General features: G+C 40.8%; 1 protein-coding gene across 2 annotated transcripts in view; it reads right to left on the bottom strand.

Annotated features, from left to right (window-relative positions):
- Positions 1-25,448, bottom strand: part of Rnf115 (ring finger protein 115) — a 68,283-nt gene that overhangs the window by 15,217 nt on the left and 27,618 nt on the right. Inside the window, exons 2-5 of one of the 2 annotated variants that reach the window (XM_021157721.2) lie at positions 24,645-24,703; positions 20,852-20,909; positions 5,971-6,018; positions 1,008-1,219 (exon numbers count right to left, since the gene is read on the bottom strand). In XM_021157721.2, the coding sequence (XP_021013380.1) occupies positions 1,008-1,219; positions 5,971-6,018; positions 20,852-20,909; positions 24,645-24,703 (377 nt within the window). The remainder of the gene's footprint in view (positions 1-1,007; positions 1,220-5,970; positions 6,019-20,851; positions 20,910-24,644; positions 24,704-25,448) is intronic. The other variant, XM_021157723.1, reaches the window with a different exon arrangement.

The following is a 25,448-nucleotide window of genomic DNA, read 5'->3' as shown; positions in this document are numbered from 1 at the left end:
GAATGGCCCCCAATTGTTGGAACTATTTGCGAAGAAGCATTAGGAGGTGTGCCCTCGTTGGATGAAATGTATCACTAGGGGCAAGTTTAGGGGTTTCAAAAGCCCAAGACATTCCCACTGTACCTTCCCTCTACCTCCTACTATGGATGGAGATTTGAGTTCTCAGTTCCAGCCATGCTGTCCTGCTACAGTGGACTCTTAGCCCTCTCTCTGAAACCACATGCACAACTCCATGCTTTCATTCATAACTAAGACAGATCCCAATGTTGTGGGATATACTTGGTTTACCTTTTGGTATCTTTCAAATTTCTTTTTCTTTTCCTTTTTTTTCTTTTTATCTATTTATCTTCTTTTTTATTTTGGAGACATGGTCTCACTGTATAGTCCTGGAATTCATTCTGTAGACCAGAGTGGCTTTCCAAAAAGCCATGTACCTCTGCCTCTCCAGGGCTGGGAATAAAGGTGTATGCTACCACATTCTTTTTGAGGCATGGTCTTAATATTTAGCCCAGGTTGGTCTTGAACTCATGCTCTTCACAGCCTGCCAAATGCTTACGAGCACGAAGTATCAAACTTAGCCTTTTCTAAAATTTGACAAATCCCCTCTGAGATGTTAATAAAAAATGCTACCGAAGTGTATTAGATATACCACTCTCTATTTTATCACCGATCCTTTTTTTTTTTTTTTTTTTGTCTTTTTTTGGGTTTTTTCGAGACAGGGTTTCTCTGTGTAGCCCTGGCTGTCCTGGAACTCACTCTGTAGACCAGGCTGGCCTCGAACTCAGAAATCCACCTGCCTCTGCCTCCCAAGTGCTAGGATTAAATAGCCACCACTGCCTGGCTATTTAATCACCAATCCTTAAATGATAATTCTTGAGTATGACATTCAGTTTAGCTTCATTTTCATCCTGTTTATATTTCTGTCTTTTCACAAAAGTCTGAGGACTTTATAAAGATTGGATTGTGCCAGTAACAATCTAAACAGCCCTTAACTCAAAACAACTCACCCTTCAATAGCTGGCGACCTGTCAGGACGAGTACTTCCGCGAGACCTGTATCTTCTTGTCATTGGCAACCTTGGAGGCCGACTTGGTCCCCAAAAGTCAGTGTGAGTTTGGTGACCTCTCTCATTGGCTCTATTATCTTGGTCCAGTGGATTGCTACTTAGAAATGGTCTAAAATCTTGTAAAAACATTGTGTGATCCAGATGGTCCCAAAGCTAGGAAAAAAAAAAAGCACATTAGTCTAGAATGTGAGAGGCTCAATCCCTTGCACTGGCTGATTGTAAACAAACACATTTAAAAAACTTAAAATAATTTTCTACATAATAAGAGAGCAAATGCCTAGCTCCTTTCCTTAACACTTACCTAATATCCATATCCACATGCCTTTGCAGTCTCCCCTCCAGAAATACACTATGGGCTAAAGGCTAGCAGGGCCATCCATCCCAAGCATAACTACCAACTCAAATCAGTGCTATACATTATGTTGTGTCACAGTGGATCTGAATTCCCAACAAAACAAATATATTTCTCCACTTGTAAAGAACGCTTCATCACTATGAAGTAGAGATAGATGTCTTTAAAATACATCTCTTGGGGCTGGTGAGATGGCTCAGTGGGTAAGAGCACTCGACTGCTTTTCCAAAGGTCCGAAGTTCAAATCCCAGCAACCACATGGTGGCTCACAACCACCCCTAATGAGATCTGACNCCCTCTTCTGGTGCGTCTGAAGACAGCTTAAGTGTACTTACATTAAATAAATAAATAAATCTTAAAACAAAAAACAAAACAAAAAAATAAAATAAAATACATCTCTTGACTTGACTCTGGCATCAAAGACAGGCTGGGTCAAAACTATGCCAAAGCAGTGCAGCTATGACTGATGAGAGCCTCTGTTGTACACATTTTCATCGTTAATATGGGAGGGAGAGGGACTGGGTTTGGGAGAATCAGTAAGCAAAGGGGAAAAGGCAAGGTAAATTAACTTTTTTAAAAGATTGTTTTTTTAAACTGTGTGTGTCTCTGTGAGTAGGGCTACACAGATGAATGCAGTGTTCAAGGACGTCAGAAGAGGGCATAGGATTCCCTGGAGCTAAGGTTACAAGCCACAGAACACAGGTGCTGGGAACCCCACACCATCCTCTGCAAGAGCACTGCGTGCTCCTAACTGCTGAGCATCACTCCAGTCCAAAACAAGTTGTTTTCAAAAAGAGACTCTTCTGCTTCCAAAGAATTTTACTTTCAAGTAGAAAGATACAGACACCAAACCCAAGCAGCACCCAACCACGGAAATGTTAGAAGCTCTCGAGTCCCACCCAGCCCCCTGGGGGCTGCTGAGGGAAGCTGTGGAACCAGCTGTTTCTGTGCTTCCTATTTGTGATTAAATGATCGGTCTCTGCCACGTGCTCCTACTACCAGGAATTGAGCTGTCCCACCATGCCTTCCCTGTCATAACCAACTCTAACACTCTGAAACCGTGAACCAGAATAAACCATTATCCCCTTAAGCTGTCTCTGATAGGTGCTGTAGTCACACAGATCCAAAAGTAACTAATACAGAAACTACACATGTTAGCTAACTGTAAGTATCATACGCAACAAAGGCTTGCATTGCCTCAGGATACCACCACAGCACTCTTTTCAGTATCAATATGTCATGGATAGTTTACATATTAAGATTATCATCATAATATATTCAACACATGTAAAATAGCACATGAATAAGATGTAGAGAAGATATAAGTCCATAAGCCATTTCTTTGTTATCACCCTAAAGCTACTGAAATTCTCTATGTATCCCTCTCATAACCGCCAGAAGTAAATGCTATCCAAATATTTTGTTTATAATTCACTGGCTTTGTTTTTCTATTTGTTATTTTAAAATGCTTATTAGCATAAATTAATTATACATGTAGATAAAGACTTTTATCACATACACTCCCCATTATACTTTATCTCCCTTCCACTCTTGCTGGTCCCTTCCTTTTCCCAACCAGCCCCCTTCTAGCTAATGTCTCTTCCACTTTGTTTTTTTCTTTTGTTATTATTTTCTTTTGTATTGTATATTTTTTTTGTTGCTCCTCTGAGTTTCAGCACGGTTGCTCACAGGGCATACATGATGTTATTTACAGACTTCCAGGCGCAGGGGCACCTTACAGCAGTGCACCACTGAAGGTGCTGCCTCTCCCCTCCCCCTCCCCCTCCCCCTCCGTGGGGTCTGAGGACACACACCCTAGTCCTCACACTGGCTCAGTGAGTGCTGTGCTCACAGAGCAGCCCGAAGCCCGATTAACTCTACGCTTTAGATTACTGTCAACTGTTAGCACAGCTGAGAAAATGGAAAAGCCAGAGCACCTTCAGCATCAGCTTCAGGAACTTGGCTACTTGTTGGGAAATGCAAAGTGGCACCAACTAATGCTAACAGTGTTTTTCTAGCCTACTTTCATCCCCAGATGGCAGCCCTAACCACAGCACACAGAATAAAAGAGTACATCTCAAAACTTCATCCAAACCAACACGAAGGATAAGAATAGCTCCAGGTCATCTGTCTCACAGTAGACTACACAAGCATAAGGGAAAAGAACTCATTAACAGAACTGGGTCTTCAGGACACAACTTACTTAAATATAAACTGAATGATTACAGAGTTTTAGTAAAACATTTGAAAGAATTACATAGTTTGACAAATTTGGTCTTGAAAAATAACAACAAAATAAGTTACTCTGAATAGAAGTAAAAAGACAAAGCTTCCAGTGTCATTATAAACAAGACAGAGCTCGGGCAGCTAAGCACACGTTCCACAGTGAGGACTGGGGCCTGAATGCCAGCACCCATGTAATAAGCTGAATGCTCCAGCAAGCACTTGTCTCCAGCAGGAGGGCAGAGACGGGAGGGTTACTAGGCCTTGCTAGCATCAAGCTAGCCAAGAAAACTCTGACTCGATAGAAGAGGCAGAGTGTGATAAGGGTGACACCTAAGGGCCTCTTCCGGCCTCCATACATGCACACACCAGCACATTCATATGCACATGCACTCACACGGAGATGCATAAATATAAATCAACAAACCTTTTAAAATATAAATAAAAATAAACAACAGGATAGATGATGTCTTCCACTTGACAGACCATGCTCTGAGACAACTGCAATCACACCCTCCACAGGCTTAAATGCTAAGGTGTTCCTCAGAGCTAAACAGTTATATGACACAAGAATCTCTATAAAAGTAAGAGAACTATAAACACATCACCAAGAAACATGTACAAACATATTACTATCAGAACTCCTCCTAAAAGCCCAGTGTAAATGTCCAGTGTCTATGGGCTAATGGAGAGGCACAGCAAGTCACATGGAGCTAGGCCTTAGCTAGCAGACGTCCTGCCTGCTGGATACTGAAGCTGAGGGTTTGATTCCCAACACCAAAAGGAAAAGAATGAATGTCTGCACAATGAATGCAGCCACACAATGAAGGAAGTAGTAATGCATGCTACAACATGGAGAAACTTGAAAACATTACGCCAAGTAGAAAAAAATTCAGTTAGAAAAGGTCACATTTTATATCATACCATTTATAGCTACTGTCCTACATAGAGACAGAAAGTGGATTGGTGGTTGATTTGTGTGGGGAAACTGGAGAAATAAGAAGTATAAATAGTTAAAAGACTGGGGGCTAATAGAAGAGTTCTGGGGAGTAGAGAAAGAGTTCCCGATGTTTACTTATATGAAGTGTTTTGCAAGCACTGGACCTAAGTTCAATCTCACAAACCCACATTAAAAAGAAAAAAACCTAAGTGTGAAATTATGCTAGCACTGGGGAAATAGAGATAGGCAAATCCCTGGAGCTTCGTGGCCAGCCAGCCTCGCCTTTTTGGTAAATTTCAGGCCAGTAGAGACCCTGTCTCAAAAGAAATGAGGACACTGCCAAAAGAACAACACATACACACATCACACTCACACACATACAAAGAGAGAGTGTGTCTATGTCTGACAGAGATAGAGACACACAGAGAGAGACTATGTATGCTTGAGTGCAATATGTGTGGGTGCTCTGGAATTAGTGGTAATGGCTATACAATGATGTGAACATGCTACACTGGTGAATTACATACTTTAAAAGAGTGAATTACACTGTATGTGAATTCCTTTTAATTTGAAAATATCACTAGACATAAAGAAACATAGGTCCATATACAATCCTAGCAACTTCATAATCTACTCTCATCAACAAATAGATCATCTAAACAAATTCAACACAGAAACTTCAAGGTTAAACTGTAGTACAGATCAAACGTGCTCATCAAATCGCTAAGGAAGTCTGTCAACAGCTGCAGAACACACATCCTTCTCAGTAGCCACAGAACAGTCTGTCTATAGCTGCAGAGCAAACACCCTTTTCAGTGGCCATGGACTCCTCCAAAGCAAATCGTATCTTAGACTGTGTCTTAGTCAGGGTTTCTATTCCTGCACAAACATCATGACCAAGAAGCAAGTTGGGGAGGAAAGGGTTTATTTGGCTTACACTTCATGCTGCTGTTCATCACCAGAGAAGTCAGGACTGGAACTCAGACAGGTCAGGGAGCAGGAGCTGATACAGAGGCCATGGAGGGATGTTCTTTACTGGCTTGCCTCCTCTGGCTTGCTCAGCCTACTCTCTTATAGAACCCAAGACTACCAGCCCAGGGATGGACCCACCCACAAGGGGCCTTTCCCCCTTGATCACTAATTGAGAAAATGCCTTACAGTTGGATCTCATGGAGGCATTTCCTCAACTGAAGCTCCTTTCTCTGTGATAACTCCAGCTGTGTCAAGTTGACACAAAAATAGCCAGTACAGACTGTAAAAAAAAACAAATTCTTAACAAATATAAAATAAATGAATTTTTATATTTTGTCAGATGATAATAGAACAGGTAGAAATAAATGGCAAGAAAAACTACACATTCTATAGAAATGATAAGAAACTGACACTCACTCTTGACTGATCAAGTCCCACTGAAAGATCATCGAACATAAAAGGGTCCTACAAGCAAATGAAAATGAAATTTACCAAAACCTTGTAAACTGTGAAGCAGATCTAAGAGGAACATAGATAGGTGGGAGTGGTTATATTCAAAACAGGACTCAAATAAATGACTTGATGATGTACCTCAAGGTCTTAGAAAAAAAAAAAGAGTAAGACAAATTCAAAATCAGTAGAAGAAAATAATAAAGGTAATAAAGGTGATAACGCAGACACTAAGACAACACAAAGGACCAAGAAAACATAGTTGAGAGATAAGTAAGACTGACAAACCCTTATCTAAATTCATCAAGAGAGAACACACCAATATTATTAGATTCAAAATGGGGATACTTCAACAAATTCCAATAAAACCCTGGGGTTCACAGTGAAATACTTGAAGAAAAACTTACATTCCAAAAAACTGCAAAATCTAAAAGAGATTTCTAGATTCATATGGATGAAAATTAAACCAAGAGGCTATGAAAGCCCAGGTGTGTCAAGGCTCATGCCTGTAATCTCAGTCTTTCGGAAGCTGAAGCAAGGGGATTTCCAGAGTTTGGGCCAATCTGAACTACGAAGTGAATTCCTGTGTAAAAATGAAAAAGAAGAGAAACAGAAAAGACGTAACCTTTCCTATAACATGCTACTGAAACAGTAATAAGCTGTCTCCAATGAAGAGGCCAGGACCAGACAAACTCATTCAATCATACCAGAACTTCGAAGAACTAGAAGTTCTCAAAAATTCAACAAAATAGGGCTGGAGAGATGGCTCAGTGGTTAAGAATACTACTGGCTGCTCTTCTAAAGGTCCTGAGTTCAATTCCCAGCACCCACATGGCAGCTCACAACTGTCTATAGTTGTAGTCACATTGGATCCAATGCCCTCTTCTGGTGTGCAGGTGTACATGCAGACAAAATATCCATATGCATAAAAGAAAAATGTATTTTTAAAAAAATCTATAAAATAAAAAGGGAACATTATCAAATTTATCCTATAAAGCTACTATTACTCTGTTACCAAAACAAGATAAATACATTACAAGAAAAAAATCTAGAGATTAATTTCCCTGGTGAACACAGATATAAAATTTGTAGGAATAAAATTCAAGTGCACATTAAGAAGCTCATACTCCACTAGCTGTAGTGGCACACGCCTTTAATCCAAGCACTCAGAGGCAGAAGCAGAAAGATCTTTGAGTTGGAGGCCAGCCTGATTTACAGAGTGAAATCCAGGACAGCCAGGACTACACAGAGAAATACTGTCTCCGAAAACAAGGAAGAGGAGGAGGAGGAAGAGATGAAGGAGGAAGAGGAGAAGAGGAAGAAAGGGAAGAAGAAGGAAAAAGGAGGAGGAAGAGGAAGAGGTGGTGGAGGAGGAGCATCTGCAGCAGCAATGACAGCAGCAGCAGTGACAGCAGCAGCAGCTCACACACCATGACCAAACTGGCTTCATTACACGATGCTATGATAGTCCAACATGTACAAACCAGTAAATGTAGTGAAGCATGTAAAGAGCCTTAAGGACAGAAATCACGTGGTTACCTTGATAGATACAGAAAAAAAATCTTTTAAAACTACAGTATTCCTGCATGATAAAAAGCTTTGAGGGTATTAGAAGAAACCTCAACATACTAAAGAATATATATGACAAAACTAAGTCCAATATTAGACTAGCTAAGGAAGAAACTTAAACCAGGATGTCCAGTCTCTGCTCTTATTCAATATAGTGCTTACTTCTTAGCAAGAGCAGTAATGAAAGAAGTAAATGGATGTAAACAGAGAATGAGCAGGCAAAACTAATCCTAATTGTAGATAACACAATCCTACACGTAAAAGTTCCATCAGAACACTCTTTGAACTAATAAACATTTTTGCAAAGTAGCAGTATCCAAAACTAGCATTCAAAAATCAGTACTGGGGCCAGCAAGGTGGCTCAGTGTGTAAATGAGCTTGCCGCCAAGCTAATGACCTGAGGTTAATTCTCACGACCTACATGACAGCAGGAGAGAACCAACTCCTGTAAGTTGTCCTCTGACTTCCACTGCATGCTCACATGAAAACACACACACAAATGCATAAGAATGTACATTTATTTATGTAAAGTGAATATAAAAAAAAATATCTTAGTTTAAAATGTTCAGTAAAGTACTAAAGAGATGTCAAAGCCAGTATTCCTTCCTGTATTCAATCCCTAGAACCCATGTGAAAAGCTACAGTGACTTATGCTTGTAACCCAGGCACTGGAATAGCAAAGAGAGGAGGATCCCTGGGGTCTGTGAACTAGCTAGTCAGGCAGAATCTGGCAAGCTTTTAATTCAACACTAGACCCTGTATCAGAAACTGGTGGAGAACAGCACCTGCATAAAATCCTGAATGACCACATGCATCTATAAGCCCAGTATTGCTGGGGCTGAGACAGGAAGGAGGATCACTGGGGCTGGCACAGCTACCACCAAATAATATTTGACAAAGATGTCAAAAGCATTAGGGGACTTTAGAGACGGTTTGATAGGTAAAAGCACTTGTTCTTGCAGACCTGGTGGCTCGTAACCATCTGTAAATCCAGTCCCAGGGTATTTAATGCCCTCTTCTGACCTCCACAGGCAACAAGCACGCACAATGGTACACATACCTACACGCAGGCAAACCATCCACACACTTAAATAATAAAATAAGTAAATCTAAAAAGTACATTAAAATTTTTCAGCATTTAGAGAACTACAAATCAAAACCACTGAGACTCCATTTCACCCCAGTTAGAATGACTGTCATCAAAGAAAGAGATAACACCAAATAAGACAAAGATGTGAGGATATGAACTCAACCTCCAGAACTCTTGTAAAAAAGCCTAGCATGGTGGTTCATACTTTTAATGCCAGACTGGGGGCAGGGGCAATCAAGAATTGATGTTAGATTTCGTAGAGCACTTTTGTTGCAAGTTTTGAAATAGGATAATCTTTTTTTAGAGTATTAATACAGGGAATTATATTAACTTATTTTTGATTGTTGAACCAACCTTACATTCTTGGGGTAAATTCTACTTAATCTTGATTTACTTCCCATTTTATATATTGCTTGGTTCTATATATTTCTTGTCAAAGTTTTATCTACTTTTTTTTACATCTATATTTAAAAAGAGATACTTTCCTTTCAATATCTCTATTTCTTTTTTCTTTTTTTCAAGACAGGGTTTCTCTGTGTGTAGCCCTGGCTGTCCTGGAACTCACTCTGTAGACCAGGCTGGCCTTGAACTCAGAAATCTGCCTGCCTCTGCCTCCCAAGTGCTGGGAGCCTTTTTATTTTTGAAAAGTACTTAAACACAATTATTCACAAAGTCCCTTAACATAGTAAAACCAATTTTCCATCAAATGTATTTATACACCATGCACACGTGCGCGCGCGCGCGCACACACACACACACACACACACACACACATGTGCATCCTTTCACATTCCAAATGTCTGTCTTAGTTACTTTTCTATGGCTATGACAAAATACTATGACCAAGGCAACTTATAAAAGAAAGCAGTTAATTTGGAGGTCCATGGTTCCAGAGGGTTACAGTCCTTGACCACCATGGCAGGATATATAGTACCAGGCAGGAATGGTCTTGGAGCAGAACCTGAGAGCTTACATCTGGTCCACAAGCACAAGGCAGAAAGAGAAAAAGACTTAACTAGGAATGGTGTGGGCTTTTTAAACCTCAAAGCACACACAACCCCTAATTTTTCTCACACAGTTCCACCTCTTCGGGAAATCTGAGCCTATAGAGGCCATTCTCATTCAAACCACCACATCTCACTCCCTGGCCCCTACAGGCTTATAGCCATACCATAATACAAAATGCACTGAATCCATCTTCAAAAAGCTCCACAGTCTGTCAGTCTCATGACTGTTTAAAAGTCTAAAGTCTCTTCTGAGACTCAAGGTAATCTCTAGTTGTAATCCCCTGTAATAGCAAAAGCGAGAGCAAATCACACACTTCCAATGCACAATACACATTATCATTCCAAGAGGGAAGAAAGGAAGCAAGGAGAGGAAATACTGGACCAGAACAAAACCGAAATACAGAAGGGAAACCCCCAAATCCTGTAAGTCCAAGTCTGATGAGGAAGGGTTTACTTAAATGCCTCGTCCTTCCAGCTTTGCTGACTACAACATGCTGCTTCTCCCTCGAGAGCTGTCTGCAGCTCTTCTTGGCAAATATGCCACATCTCTGACATCTCTGGCATCTCCAACACCCTAGGGTCTCCAACACAATCCAGATTTCACTTTCACAGCGTCATGTAATGGCCTTTCTGATCTTCCACATGCCTGACCTCAGCATCTTTCCTTAACCATGGAGGACGATTCCATAGTCCCTGTACTCCTGTATCTTTCATGGCTCTAAAGCCAAGAACTCCTATGCTGCCAAGTTCTGCTGCCTGCTTGGGATGCAGCCTGGCCCCCTCCTGGAATTACATTCATATAAGCTTTCCTTTGTTGTCACTCTTTATGATCAGATAATTCCTTAGGCCTTTTCTTTTCACAGATTGCAGGCTTAGCTACGTGGAAGTCTTGCTCTGGGCCACCACTCCCTTTTTTTCCATTTCTCCTTTATCTCTTTCAGCAGAAATCAAGGCCCCAACATTAAATTTCCTGGTTCTTTCTTGTTCCTCAAAGAGTACATTTTATACTTTTTTTTGCTCTGCTTTTTCATTTTCATTGTAAATCTGCATAAGAGTGATTGATCACTAATAGTCACACATATCAATATTAGGCCATCTTGAAATCTACTAATGAAATTAGAACAAAACTCTTCAATTTAGTTTCAGGCAAATTATTCAGATAAAGGCAAATGTAGCAACATTCTTTGCCAAATTATCACAAAAATGGTCTCTAGCCCATGGTCTCTAGCTAATGTTCGTCTATGAGACCTCTTGAGCAGGGCCTTCATAGCCCACATGGCCTCAGCACTACTTACTGTCTTCCTAACTCCTACTAGGATGGCCTACTGACATCCACTTATAGGCTTACAGCATTCAACAACTTTTCTAATTCAAAATCACAAAGTTTTTCACATTTCTCCAAACAACAGCATGGCCAGGCCTGTTACAGCAATATAACACTTTGTAGTACCAAGCTGTAGCTTTATACCATGATTAAGGCAACTTATAAAAGAAAGCATTTAATGTGGGGTTCATGGTTTCAAAGGATTAGAGTATTTACCCATCATGCCAGGGAGTATGGCAACAAGTAGGTAGTCATGGCACTAGAGCAGCAGCTGACAGCTTACAACTGATGCACAAGAACAAGACAGAGAGAGCTAACTGGGAACAGTGTGAAGCTTTTCACATCTCAAAGCCGGTGACACAACTCCTCCAAAAAGGCCACATCTCCTAATCTTTTCCAGACAGTTCTACCAACTGCAGACCAAGCTTTCAAATATGTGAACCCATGGTGTCATTCTCATTTACACCATCACAAATCCCAGCTTCTGAAGTAAATGATGTGATTACTATGTCTTTATAATGGCTGTAGATGACACTGAAAGGTAAATACAGTCAGAGTAGCTGTTCTGTGATGGTTACAGTGACTGCTTACCTGATAGAATCTAGAATTATTCAGGACACGAGCCTTTGAGCATCCCTATGAGGCATTATATACACTAGGTTAGTAGAGGTGGGTGGCACCATTTCATAGGCTGAGGTCCTAGGCTGAAGAGAAAAGAGAAACTAAACTGAGCGGCACCACCCACGTACATGTGTATATCATAGCCAGTTGCCTCAAATGCCTGCTCCAGACTTCCCCACACGGTGGACTGTGAAGTCAAAATCACCCTTTCTCCCTTAGATTGTTTTGTCAGGGTGTTTTATCACAACAGGAAAAGTAACTAAGAAAGAGCTTACTTTCAGCCAGGTTTTAGATACTTGAAACTAAAGCCACATCTTCATCAAGTTTTTATTAGCAAATGTAAAGAAGCAAGGAGATCCATTTGTCACAGAAATAACTTCTACTTAGCAATGGTTAGGAGGAAGGTTGAATAAAATCAGTTAAAAAGCTAAAAGTAGCCGGGCGTGGTGGCTCACACCTTTAATCCCAGCACTTGGGAGGCAGAGGCAGACAGATTTCTGAGTTAGAGGCCAGCCTGGTCTACAAAGTGAGTTCCAGGACAGCCAGGGCTATACAGAGAAACTCTGTCTCAAAAAACCAATAAATAAATAAATAAATACTTTAAAAAAAAAAAGCTAAAAGTATAATTTAAAAGACTTGTGCTTTAAAAGTTCTAGCTCCAGAAAATAACTTATATTTAAAAAGCCAGGCATGGTGGTGCACACCTTTAATCCCAGCACTTTAAAAGCAGAAGGGGAAAGATCTCTGTGAGTTTCAGGCCAGCCTGGTCCACATAGTTAGTTTTAGGCCAACCATAACTATAAAGCTAGATCCTGTCAAACACACACAAAGAGAGTGAGAGAGAGAGACAAAGACAGAATTTTGTTTTTAAATATATTTTACAATAAGAAAAGAACAATGGATGGTGAAAGAAAGTAAAACTAGAGCCCTGGGCTCCTGGAACACAGGGCATGGCCACTCACACCCATACCCTCCCACCCCCAGCACTACACTCAGAAGCAGGAAGATCACTGAATTCAAGGCCAGCCATTTTACATGGCAAGTTCCAAAGCAGCCAGAGCTACAAGAGAGTCTTGACCAGCCCTGCCAAGATAAAAGGAACATAAAAATTAAACTGTTTGTAATATTAAGGTAATAAAAGAAAAGGACACCCCCAAAATCATCTGAAGATTGGCTACCATCATGGCAGACTTGTTTGCTTGTTTGTTTCTTTGTTTTTGTTTTTCAAGTTAGTGTTTCACTGTGTAGCCCTGGCTGTCCTAGGTCTCACTCTGTAGACTAGGCTGGCCTTATATTCAAAGATCTGCCTGCCTCTGCCTCCTGAGTGCTGAGAGATTGAAGGTGTGTGCCACTACCACCCAGCTAATTTTACTTTTTTATCGAAGATTTATTTTTAATTCTATATGCATGTGTATCTAAGGATGGGTATGTACACACAATTGTATCTGCAAATGGAGGTCAGCGGAGTCAGATCCCTCTAAAGCTAAAGTTAAAAAGTGGTTGTGAGCCACCCAGTGTGGATGCTGGAAACTAAGCCCGGGTCCTCTAGAAGAGCAGCAAGTGCTTAATCACTTAAAATGGCCAATGGTTATCAACAATTTTACTTAGTTCAATCTAATGGACCTTTATATTCTTCTTGATCAACTCAGGGCTATCTGCAGGCAAAAGGTAAGATGCCTCCCACAAGTCCCAGCATGACAAATGGATGCAGCATGAACTGGCCCTGTGGAAGGTGCTGATGAAAGTAAAAGCAGCACTGTCCCACCAGTGCTGACCTCCCCTATCTACCTCACACCACGCCAGTGCGTGCTGACTGTACACAGAACCTATCAACCACAAAGGTGAAACACAAGAACCCGACCTCTCACCTCCACCTCGAACCTCTCTGCTCACTCCTTTTCACTACTACAGGAATGATGTATCTGCTACCAATTACATTACTCCAGTAGATAGAATTACTGTATTAGGAAGCTGCATAAGTGAAGGAAAGAAATTTAGTGTGGTTCTGAGCCCGTGTGCCTACTCTACAGCCTGTCAAATGGTTCTTCACATATAAACTTAGGGCATCCATGTGATCACAGTCCAACTGAGTTGTCCAATTAGGTTCAAGAAAAATAATTTTCAAAAAATTGAGAATTATTTTTAAGTGTATGGGTGCACCAAATGTGTGCACTACTCAAAGAGTCCCGAAGAAGACACCAAATCCCCTTGGAACTGGTAACCCTCCCCGCACAGCCATGGTCCCCTGGAAAAGCAATCAGTGCTTCTAACCACTTAGCTAAGTGTCTCTCCTTCTGTCTGGTTGCTATGCTTTATTTCTTAGTATGTTCTAGACTCAGGAGGGCAAGAAATAAGTATATATAATTCCATGACCAACCATCATACAACTAGACATATCCAACAGAGAATAATAGTTTAATAAAAATAGTGTAAGCATAAAAAAAGATGCAATCATAAAATATAGATTAACAAATAGTCATTCACATAAAATATATGACTAGGAACACAAAGACAGCAAAATCCTAAGTAAACTTTAAAAAGCAAAATTGTAAGAGAATAAATTCAATGATTGGAACTGAAAAGTTATTAAGCATACACAAGAAAAATGGTTAAGTACTATGCCAAAGAAAATTTTAAGCAAAAATAAAATAATGAAGGGCTGGAGAGATGGCTCAGAGGTTAAGAGCACTGACTGCTCTTCCAGAGGTCCTAAGTTCAATTCCCAGCAACCACATGGTGGTTCACAACCATCTGTAATGGGCTCTGATCCCCTCTTCTGGAGTGTACTCGTGTGTGTGTGTGTGTGTGTGTGTAATAAATCTTTATAAAAAAGAATAAAATAATGAGACTATGGGAGATTTTTAATCTTTATAAAACCTTCTTAGGCCTTTAACCCCACCACTCAGGAGCAGTGGCAGAAGTAGGGAGATCTCTGTGAGTTCAAAGCTAACCTAGTCTATATACATAGTTGCAGGCCAACAAGAGCTACAAAGTAAGACCTGTTTTTTAAGAAAGAAGAAGGAAGGAAGGAAGGAAGGAAGGAAGGAAGGAAGGAAGGAAGGAAGGAAGGAAGGAAAAAGAAAAGAAAAGGAAAGAAAAGAAAAGAAAAAGAAAGCCTACTTAATGTTGTTCTATCTTTTAGTACTTAAGTCACAGTATATCAGGAAGGAATCTGAAAATAATACGGATACAAAATACTCTTTTGGGTTTTTTTGTTTGTTTGTCTTTTCTCTGAGATCCACTTGCCTCTGCCTCCCTAGTGCTGCACTTAAGAGAGTGGCCACCACGGCCCAGCAAATGGAGACACTCATAATACTTTAGCACCTTTGTTTATACACCATGATTTTATATTATAAACTATAATGCATCTTATGTGACAGAACAAATAAACTTCTCAGAGTACCCTGTCCTCTTGTGCATACCTGGAAGCTCTTTTATCTTACTTTTAGAAAATCTGAGGTAGCAGCTATAATCAATTCACTCACACTGTGTCTTTGACTCTGACTCCCTCTCACTCCCTTGCCCTCTCCCCACTCCACCTCTCTGTGGTTCAGTGTGCATGCATGTGTGTGTGAGCGCATGCGTAATCTTGGAGACTTACCCTGAGCTTTCCATCTCTAGTTTCAAAGGCATTCTTGCCTGTAGGACAATCAATTTAAGCTTATCCCCAACTAGCTTACAAACAAATGAGACTCACACTATGGTCATTTTATTTGGCTTTAACAATTACTGTGGGGGTAACCCCTATTCTACTCTTCTAACGGCAGGCCTGGCTACCTCCCCAATGGTGTTCCCTAGTTACTTGCTGTTTTTCCTGGCCATGTGTTCATCATCCATCTCCCCTTATGATAGCTACCTCTCTCCCCTCCTTCTTCCTCCTCCTTCTCCTGGTCTCCTCCTCCAATCAGGTTATTCCAACCCCACATACCTCTAACCTCTCCAGTAATAGGCTATAGCCAATTTTATTTAACCAGTGTTGATAGACATTGGCAGAGTGAGAGGCCATTGCTATTCTGAGGTTGCTAATAAGAACCTGAAGCAATGAGCTCAGTTACCCAGGGATGCATTGATTACTTGAAAGTCCCTAACACCTGGTGACATCTGCTCTCAAGAGTCAGCTTGTAGACATCTTAGATTCACCCTCTACTACCTCTCACATGTTACTCAAGTATTGTTGCTCTGTAACTGCTAAGCCTTTTCCTGTCTTCTTTCCCAACTACCCTCCCCACTCCACCCTCTCTTGAAAGATAAATAAATATTAAGTATTTTGGAAACTTTCTTGGAAAGCTTTTTTTCTAATATATCCATTTAGGGCAGCCAAGAGATGGCTCAGCAGTTAAGAGCACTGGCTGTTTTTCCAAAGGACCCTGGTTCATTTCCCAGCCCACACATGGCAGCTCACAATTTTCTGTAACTCTTGTTCCAGGAGATCCAACACCCACACCCAGACATACTGACAGGCAAAACATCAATGTACATGAAATAAAAATAAAGAAAAAATTAAAATTCAGCTAGTTATACAAAATAGTTTCACATTATCTAAGCAACTCAGTAAAGAAAAACACAGATGCAAGAGGTTCCCAGGACCCAATGGGCATGACATTAGCTGAAATACCCAACAAAGGGAGATAGAATATGTAGAGACCATATCAGCGGTTAAGAACAGTCCCTGGTTGAGGGATTAGGCCACCCACCCATCTCAAAAAGATTAACTCAGAATTGCTCCTGTCTCAAAGGGAATGCAGGGACAAAGAGTGGAGCAGAGACTGAAGGAAAGGCCATCCAGAGACTGCCCCACCTAGGGGTCCATCCCATCTGCAGACACTATTGTTGATGCCAACAAGCACTTGCTGACAGGAGCCTGGTATAGCTGTCTTCTTAGAGGTTCTGCCAGACCCTGACCAATACAGATGCCTATGCTCGCAGCCATCAGACTGAGCACGGGAACCCCAATGGGGGAGTTAGGGGAAGGACTGAAGGAGCTGAAGGGGTTTGCAATCCCATAGGAAGAACAACAATATCAACCAACAGACCCCTCAGAGCTCCCAGGGACTAAACCACCAACCAAAGAGTATACATGGAGGGACCCACAGCTCCATCTGCATATGTAGTAGAGGACTGCCTTATCTAGCATCACTGGAAGGGGAAACCTTTGGTCCTGTGGAGGCTTGATGCCCCAGTGTAGGGGGATGCTAGGGTGGTGAAACAGGAGTGGGTGGCTGGGTGGGGAAGCACCCTCATAGAAGCAGGGGGATGGAGGATGGGATGGGGGTTTGCAGAGGGGAAACCGGGAAGGGGGACAACATTTGAAATGTAAATAAATAACCAACTAGAAAAAAAAAAAAAAAAAGCACAGAAAAATCAAACATAAGCCTATGGTAAAATAACCAATTAGAACATAGAAAGTACCCTTCCAGTTTGGTCTGGTGCCCTGAGCAGACCCTGGGCACAACCTCTGCAGCCAGTCCCACAACACCCAAAGGGAGATTTACTCCCAGGCGCTCTAACACTCCCAGGATCATAGGATTAGAGGTGAGGAGGACACAACATCTGCCTCAACACCGGGAGTAACTGGGACCAGCAGGACCCAGGCACCCTGGAACTCTGCCCCACCAGTGGCACAGGTTCCTTCTGGTCTGAGCTGGTGCCCTGAGCAGACCTTGGGTGCTAATTCCACAACCCGTCCCATAATACCCAGAGGAAGCTCCACTCCCAAATGCTCTAACATGCTAAGGTCCACAGGATCTCAGGGTCCCAGGATCCCAGGAGCTTGATCACACCATGATCTCAGGGTCCCAGAGGCAGCTTGACTCCCAGGAGCTCTGATACACCCAGGATCTCAGAATCACAGGATCCCAGAATCACAGGATCAAATAGACAGCTGGACTCTGAGGAGCTCTGACACAACCAGGATCACAGGAAGGACAGGTTCCAGTCAGATATAGCGAGGGCACATAGCACTAGAGATAATCAGATGGCAGGAGTCAAGCGTAAGAACACAAGCAACAGAAACTAAGGTTACTTGGCATCATCAGAACCCAGTTCTCCCACCACAGTAACTCCTGGATACACCATCACACGGGAAAAGCAAGATTCGGATCTAAGATCATTTCTCATGATAGTGATAGAGGACTTTAAGAAGGACATAAATAACTCCCTTAAAGAAATACAGGAGAACACAGGTAAACAGCTAGAAGCCCGTAAAGAGGAAACACAAAAATCCCTTAAAGAACTACAGGAAAACACAATCAAACAGGAATTACAGGAAAACACAATCAAACAGGCGAAGGAAATAAAACCATCCAAGACCTAAAAATAGAAACAATAAAGAAATCACAAAGGAAGACAATCCTGGAGTTAGAAAACCTAGGAAAGAGACCAGGAGTCATAGATGCAAGCATTGCCAACAGAATACAAGAGATGGAAGAGAGAATCTCAGGTGCAGAAGATATCATAGAAAACATTGACACAGAAGTCAAAGAAAACGCAAAAAGCAAAAAGCTCCTAACCCAAAATATCCAGGAAATTCAGGATACAATGAGAAGACCAAAACTAAGGATAATAGGTATAGAAGAGAGTGAAGATTCCCAACTAAAAGGGTCAGTAAATATCTTCAACAAAATTATGGAAGAAAACTTCCCTAACCAAAAGAAAGAAATGCCCATGCATACAAGAAGCCTACAGAACTCCAAATAGACTGGACCAGAAAAGAAATTCCTCCTGTCACATAATAATCAGAACACAGAACGGTTGGTACATTTCTGTATCTGTGTCTCCCCATCCACTTTATGTGTTTAAACTTGCTTTCCAACTACACTGTAATACTGTGCAGGCAAGGCAACAAGAAATGTGCTTCCTGCCCCTACTTGTATTAGAAGCAATATGTATAAAAAGTTCTCACCTAATTCTTCAAAATCCTTGGGAATCTCAATAATATTATTATAAAGACATTCTTCCAGTAATAAAATGTAAAACATCATTAAAAAAAAAAAAGTTAACCCTCAGTAGACAGAGGCAGGTGGACCTCTGGAAGATCAATGTGGCCTGGTCTACAGAGTAAGTTCCAGGTCAGCCAGAGCTACATAAGGAAACATTGTCTTGAGAAAAGGAAAAAAGAGAAGGGAAAGAGAAAATTAAATATTGAGGCATGGTGACAAGAAAACTCGACTGAGGGAAAACTTGGCATGATTACACCTTACTACAAAGCCTGTCACTGCTAAGGAACATGAACTCACAACCATGACTTCTGAAAAATTAATACCTGAAGGGTAGCCCAGGTCACAGTGTCAGATATAGCCCTACTAAAGTTAGAGTGCCGACCACATATACTTTCCTTCTTACTCAATGCATTTCCTCCTCGTGAATCATACATACAAAACTGACAGATCCATCTATTTCCATTTCTAAAAGAGAACCAATGCTTAAAGAAAATCAAGTGAAGTTTCTTCTGCACATGCACAATCAGGAACAGACTGTGCTCCCAGAATTAGCACACCCTGGGAAATGCTAACTCACATCAAGACTGCCAGGCTCACACAGAGTATAGAGACTTTAAATGCTTCTCAATCTATCAACAAGAAAACACAAATGAGTGTTCAAATATGATCTGTCTGGAGTCAGGCTCACATCAACTCATCTTAAAGCAGTTAAGAACTGACTAAAAATCTTAGATGTTAGCAATTACCGTAGCCATGAACAAAAGGAAACATCCTAACACAATTCTTGACTATAACATCATCAACAAGGGGGGGATACATTTATATCTTAAGATAATTTTCACCAAAAAAAGGAAAATGCAGTGATTAATAGGCTTATTAACTATGATTCTAAAATAAAAGGGAATTCTGATTATGGTATTTAACATTGAAAAATTGTTTTGGTCATATGTCAGCTTTTAGCTCCTAAAAGCTGTGTGGCATCAGAGAGGTAGATAAGTAAAAGAAGAGAGTAAAAGTGTTTACTGTCCAATGAGCTGGATTTTCCCATCTGGGAAACAGTCTCCAAACCACTACAAGCACGGAATATCAACGCCACTGAACTGTGTACTTAAAAACAGTTTAAGATAACCAGGCGTGGTGACGCACGCCTTTAATCCCAGCACTCGGGAGGCAGAGGCAGGCGAATTTCTGAGTTCAAGGCCAGCCTGGTCTATAGAGTGAGTTCCAGGACAGCCAGGGCTACACAGAGAAACCCTGTCTCGAAAAACCAAAACAAAAAAGTACTAGGCATAACAGTACATGTCTATAGTCTCAGCTTCTCCAGAGGCTGAGGCAGGAGAATCAGTTGAGCTTATGAGTTTAAGACAAGCCAAGGCAATATAGTGAAACCTTATGAAACTCCTTCTCTTAAAGAAACAAACGGTTCAAACTGTTACACAAGCCAAAAAGAAAGAGGTCAATGAAAAGCCAAAGTATTTTGAATTGAAAAATAAATGGTATTAAAGGACACTGACTGTTTTCAAATAAGAATTCAGAGTTCTGATTTTCTAACTGAGCTGGTGCCATATGCCTATGAATCCTAGCACCCGGGATGCTGAGGCAGGAGGAATTATGGTTTCAAGGTCAACCAATGTTACATAGTAAGTATGAAGCCTGCTTGGGCCATATAGTGAAACCTGTCTCGGGGGCAGGAGGGGGGGTGCAGAAAGACAGAGAGACAGAGAGAGGGGGATAGAGAAGGAGAGAGAGAATAAGAGGGAGGGGCAAGGGGAAAAGAGAGAACTCATATTTAATATATGGATGCTATATTATACAAAAGAATAGAAGTTAATTAACTAAGGGTACCATCTTAGGATCTGAAAGGCTATAAATATACTTATTTCACAGCAACTACCATGTTAACAAAAGGTAAATTCTAGAAACTTGTATTATACAGTGTTTTTTTAAAACTGCTTTATTGCAATTGGGTAATAATAATTGGGCTGCCACTGCAGCGGAGGCTACAATGTTCTGCAAACATCACAAGCTTTTCATTCATACACAGAAAGCAGCAGCAGAAAAAGAAAACACAACCAGGGTTGCAGCGGGATATTTTACAGGCTTTGACTTTTTCCTCAGAAGAAGCATGCCAAACCCTTAGCCACTGAGGACACAGATCTTTCCAGGTTACCCTTGACTGCATTCTTCTCACACATCCATCCTCAGTGATGCAGCATAAGGTGGATGGTTATCTGTCTCTAATCCCCAGCCATGCCCTAAGCAATCTCTACTGTCAAGGAGAACTGTTAGGAAAACTTACCTCTGCAAAATGTGTCGCTGTGCTACTGTCTGTCCGGCTTCCACCACCACCTAAAAAACTAAAGAGAAAAGTAACGGTGGTGACTCTCTCCTGGGATGAGCTCCCTCCCTGCCCAGAAGCTAAATATAGGTCGGGCCAAATGAGCAAGCACAGCGCTCAATGGGGAAAGTCACTCATCCCAGCAGGACACCTGCCAGACACACCACGTCTGTGAGGTATCTTAACACAGACAGTAAGAGAGGGAAAAGAAAACTGGCATACCAAACAACAAAATCAAGTGATTTTCAAATGAATTAAAGCTACATCAAGTGACAACTTAGAGAGAGGTCACTGCACAGAAAGAAAGGCTCACAGCCAGTAACACATCCAAAGTTAGCCTAGCAAAGAAAGAAAAGCAAATATGTATCTTTAAAGAGTCTAAGAAAACAAAACTATTTCAGCATGAAACCATTTAACCAGATAGATGATCAAGACAACTGAGTTTAGTATCTTCTGGAATTACTAAATGTACACTATAAAGGGCCTAGTCTAATTAGCAGATTAGAAAGAATTCAGTACCTATTTCTTCTGTGAATAGGTTATCCTGTTCTTAGATTATCCTACCCAGCCTTCAGGGCTACCTCATCCGTGAACTGTTTCTGACCTCACCGACCGAGTATGACTCCTCCACATCCCTCTGCGCTGACTCTGGTTCTAAGTTCTACCTGGCATTACTAATAGCTAGGATTTGCCTCAACCATCTCAACCCTTTGATCCTTTCATAAATATAAACCGAAAGGCCAAAAACTGTATTTTATAATTAATACCTCACATATATACATTTATTATTTGTCAGATGTCAACTTTGAAAACCTTGTGATGGCATATCCTATACTTGTAACTGCAAAATAAAAGTTGCCGAATTAATAGCACATGACTAATTGAAAAACACCTCTCTTTTCAAGGACCCAGAAGAACAGAAAGAAATTAAATCCCGCTACCCATATGAAATTTGCAGAGAAGAAACTGGCTAGCACTTTTTAAAAGGGAGAAAGAACTGAGTCACAAAAACCTGCTAGAAAGCTCTTCCAGCAACAAACACAAGCATGCATCCTAATCATAACCCTTCTAAGGACTGAAAACTACCTTCATCTTCAGGACTACAGCCCGACTCCAGACACTGCACTGAGCTCACTGAGGAAGCAAACGCACCCTAGTCAGTCTAAAACCAAAGCAAAGATCCTTCTTTCTGTACTTGTCTCAAGCCTTGGTCTCATGAGAAACCATCCGAAACTTGTGTATGTTTAAGAAGTTAAAAATACTTTTTAAGGGCTGGAGAGATGGCTCAGCGGTTAAAAGCACTGACTGGCTCTTCCAAAGGTCCCGAGTTCAAATCCCGGCAACCACATGGTGGCTCACAACCATCAATAATGAGATCTGATGCCCTCTTCTGGGGTGTCTGAAGACAGCTACAGTGTACTTACATATATAATAAATAAATAAATCTTTAAAAAAATACTTTTTAAAAAATTATTTTAGTTATGCAACACCTATACCAAATAAATACTTGCACTAGATTCCACAATGTATGGCTGTATAGATATTTTATTGCCCAACCCTAACAGACTTCTAAGGATCATCTTCCCTAGGTTGTGCGGTTGTTGGTAGAGGTGGTGGTGGTGGTGGTAGAGGTGGTGGTGGTGGTAGAGGTGGTGGTGGTGGTGGTGGTGGTGGTATGTGTCTTGTTTTTGAGACGTGGTCTGACTTCATAGTTCAAACTGGCCCTGAGCTCACTATGTAGCCCAAACCAGCTCTTCTGCACCTTAAAAGAACTAAGCATAGAGAAGACATAATAAAAACAACAATTTTCTAATAAATTTTACAAAAATTAAGAAAATTTACAAGATGTCCTCTAGCATGTGTGGAAGCAGGTGGGGCCCACTATCTTATATTTACATGCAAAGACTTCATCGCATTGATTTATTTTTCTGGTTGAGCCTAGGGCTTCATACAAAATAGGCAAGCATGTCTACCACTGAGCTACATTTTCTCTTTTTACTTTTTCTCTAGAGACCAGATCTAAGTGTCCAGGCTGACCTGAGAACTTTACAGCCCAGGCAAGCCTCATGATCCTAGACTCATCCTGCTTCCGCTTCTGAGTAACTAAAATTTCTGGCTTGCAGTATCAGTCTCAGCTTCAATAAATTTTTACTATTCACTATTAATCACTGCAATTGCCTAAGTACTAAAGTCAGCAAATACTTACAAATTTTATAAAAGGGAATAATAATTCATTGCCTGTAAGACTCTGAGTCTAAGAATAAAATTTCTTTCCTCTTTAAAAACACTGACTTCACCAGGCAGTGGTGGCACACGTTTTAGTCCCAGTGCTCCAGAGGCAAGGGCAAGCAAATCTCTTTGAGTTTGAGGCCTGACTGGTCCATAGAGTAAGTTCCAGGACAGTCAGGTTTTGAGGGAAAAAAAGGGGAGGGGTCTCAAAAAAAGAAAAACCCCACTGACTTCATTCAAAACTCACAATATTTACTTTCCAATAGTTACCACCACTAGTATCTATACAGGACAGTCTTTGACCTATACAGGTACAAATATCAGAGTTGAGTAAAAATAGAATCCACAGAGTTCATAGTAACCTGCCAAAAGTTTCTAGATTCTAGCTAGTTATTATAGCCAGGTATAACTGCACTTTGTATGAGAGTTCTGTATGTCTAGGAGAATATCCATTAGTCACTCCTCGACACCCAGTACACTCTGAATTCAACACATGCAGAGCATAAGAGCTAAAATATTTGAGGCAATTATAACAACACACAAAAAATCCCAAGTTAGCATGCTATCCACACACTACTAATTTTGCTGTCATGCTAATCTTACAGGCATAATGCTGGCATTGTTATTTAAAGCCAAAACCGTTACACCAACATCCAAGTGTTTGTACCAAACTAGATCCCATGCCACACATTGCCCCAGAGGCTCCAACTCATTTACACATGTAATCATCAGCAATTAGAACAGTAAAACTAACAGTACATACTTTAAAATGTGTAGTTTTTCCTGGTTGTGGAAGAGACCTTCAACTTTAGATTCTGCCAACAGCGATGCAAGGGAATGAACTGGCATAAAGCTCCAAAGTCACTCCAAGATTCATTGTGAGCAGTTTATAGTTTGTCAAATTGTCAAATGCTAGAATTAAATTACTACAGTTTTATTCATAAAAAAGAAATATATTATCACTTAGAGAAAATATTTCCTTTTTATCAATATTATACCTATACCAAATCCAAGAAAACAAACCCAAATATTAATATTACAGCAGCAAGATGACAGTCTGAAAACAGCAATCTTCATCTGAACCAGGGGCCTGTGGCTTTTCATGGCAAAGCAACAACTCAGTTTCCTGGGCCAGAATATACTGTTTGCCTTGTCCTCATCAGAAGTCACTCCATAGCCCACCAAATATGTGCATCAGCAATTTAACTTCCAGCAACAAAGTAGTCACTAAGAATTAATTAGTAATCCAAGAGGAACCCCAAAGAAGCAAATGAAAACTTAGTAAGTTTCCTTTGATATGGCTACAGAGGTTTTCTAGATGAGGTGGATAAAATATACCATCACATTGATTTCCAAATTTTCTTTCCTTTCCTGTTCTCTCCTCCTCATGTGTGTGTGTGTGTGTGTCTACTCAGAGGAGAGGGTAAGCTACAAAACAAATCCCTTCTATTCCACTCAGTCAACACTAAGGGAAAAACAGTTTTAATACTAGAAAGATTGGCTTATCCATAAGCTTATACAATACCTGGAATCATCTGTCACTTCCTCAATAAAGCCTGAGTCACATCTGGGACATATATATTCCTATAAAAGAAAAGAATAAGTAAATAGAAGTTTTTCATTTCATTAGGAATCTAAGCATGTGGCTTTAGAATATCATGAAGCACAAAGCTGATGATCAGCTAACAAGATGACCCAGAAGGTAGAGGAACTCTGCTGCCTGATGATCTGAGTTTGATCCCCAGGACCCACACAGCAGAAGAGAACAGACTTCCTGCAAATTGTCCTCTGACCTCCATACTTGTGCCATTTCATCACATACCTACACACACAATAAATAAACAAAAATGTAATAAAAACTTTAAACATTTTAGATGTATTTATTTATGTTTATAGGTATTTTGTTTGTACGTGTGTCTGTGCACCAAGTGTGTGTCTAATGCCCATGGAGGTCCGAAGAGGACAGTGAATCCCCTGGAACTGGAGTTACTGATGGTTGTGAACCATACAGGTGCTACACACTGAACCCAGGCCCTTGCAAGAGCAACATGTGCTATTAGCCATTGGGAAATCTCTCCAGCCCCATTTAAAACAAAATTAGCTGGTTCTGAACTGTACATACTCACCAGGCAATGGTGGCACACACCTTTGATCCCAGCATTCAGGAGGCAGAGGCAGATGGATCTCTGAGTTTGAGGCCAGCCTGGTTTCCGGAGTGAGTTCCATGAAAACCAGGGCTGCACAGAGAAACATATCTTGAAAAACAAAATGAAATGAACAGGGAGAGAGAGAGAGAGAGAGAGAGAGAGAGAGAGAGAGAGAGAGAGAG

This window comes from Mus caroli, chromosome 3 (assembly GCF_900094665.2).
Source record: "Mus caroli chromosome 3, CAROLI_EIJ_v1.1, whole genome shotgun sequence".
Lineage (NCBI taxonomy): Eukaryota > Metazoa > Chordata > Mammalia > Rodentia > Muridae > Mus > Mus caroli.
This window is presented reverse-complemented; position numbering and strand designations above follow the sequence as displayed.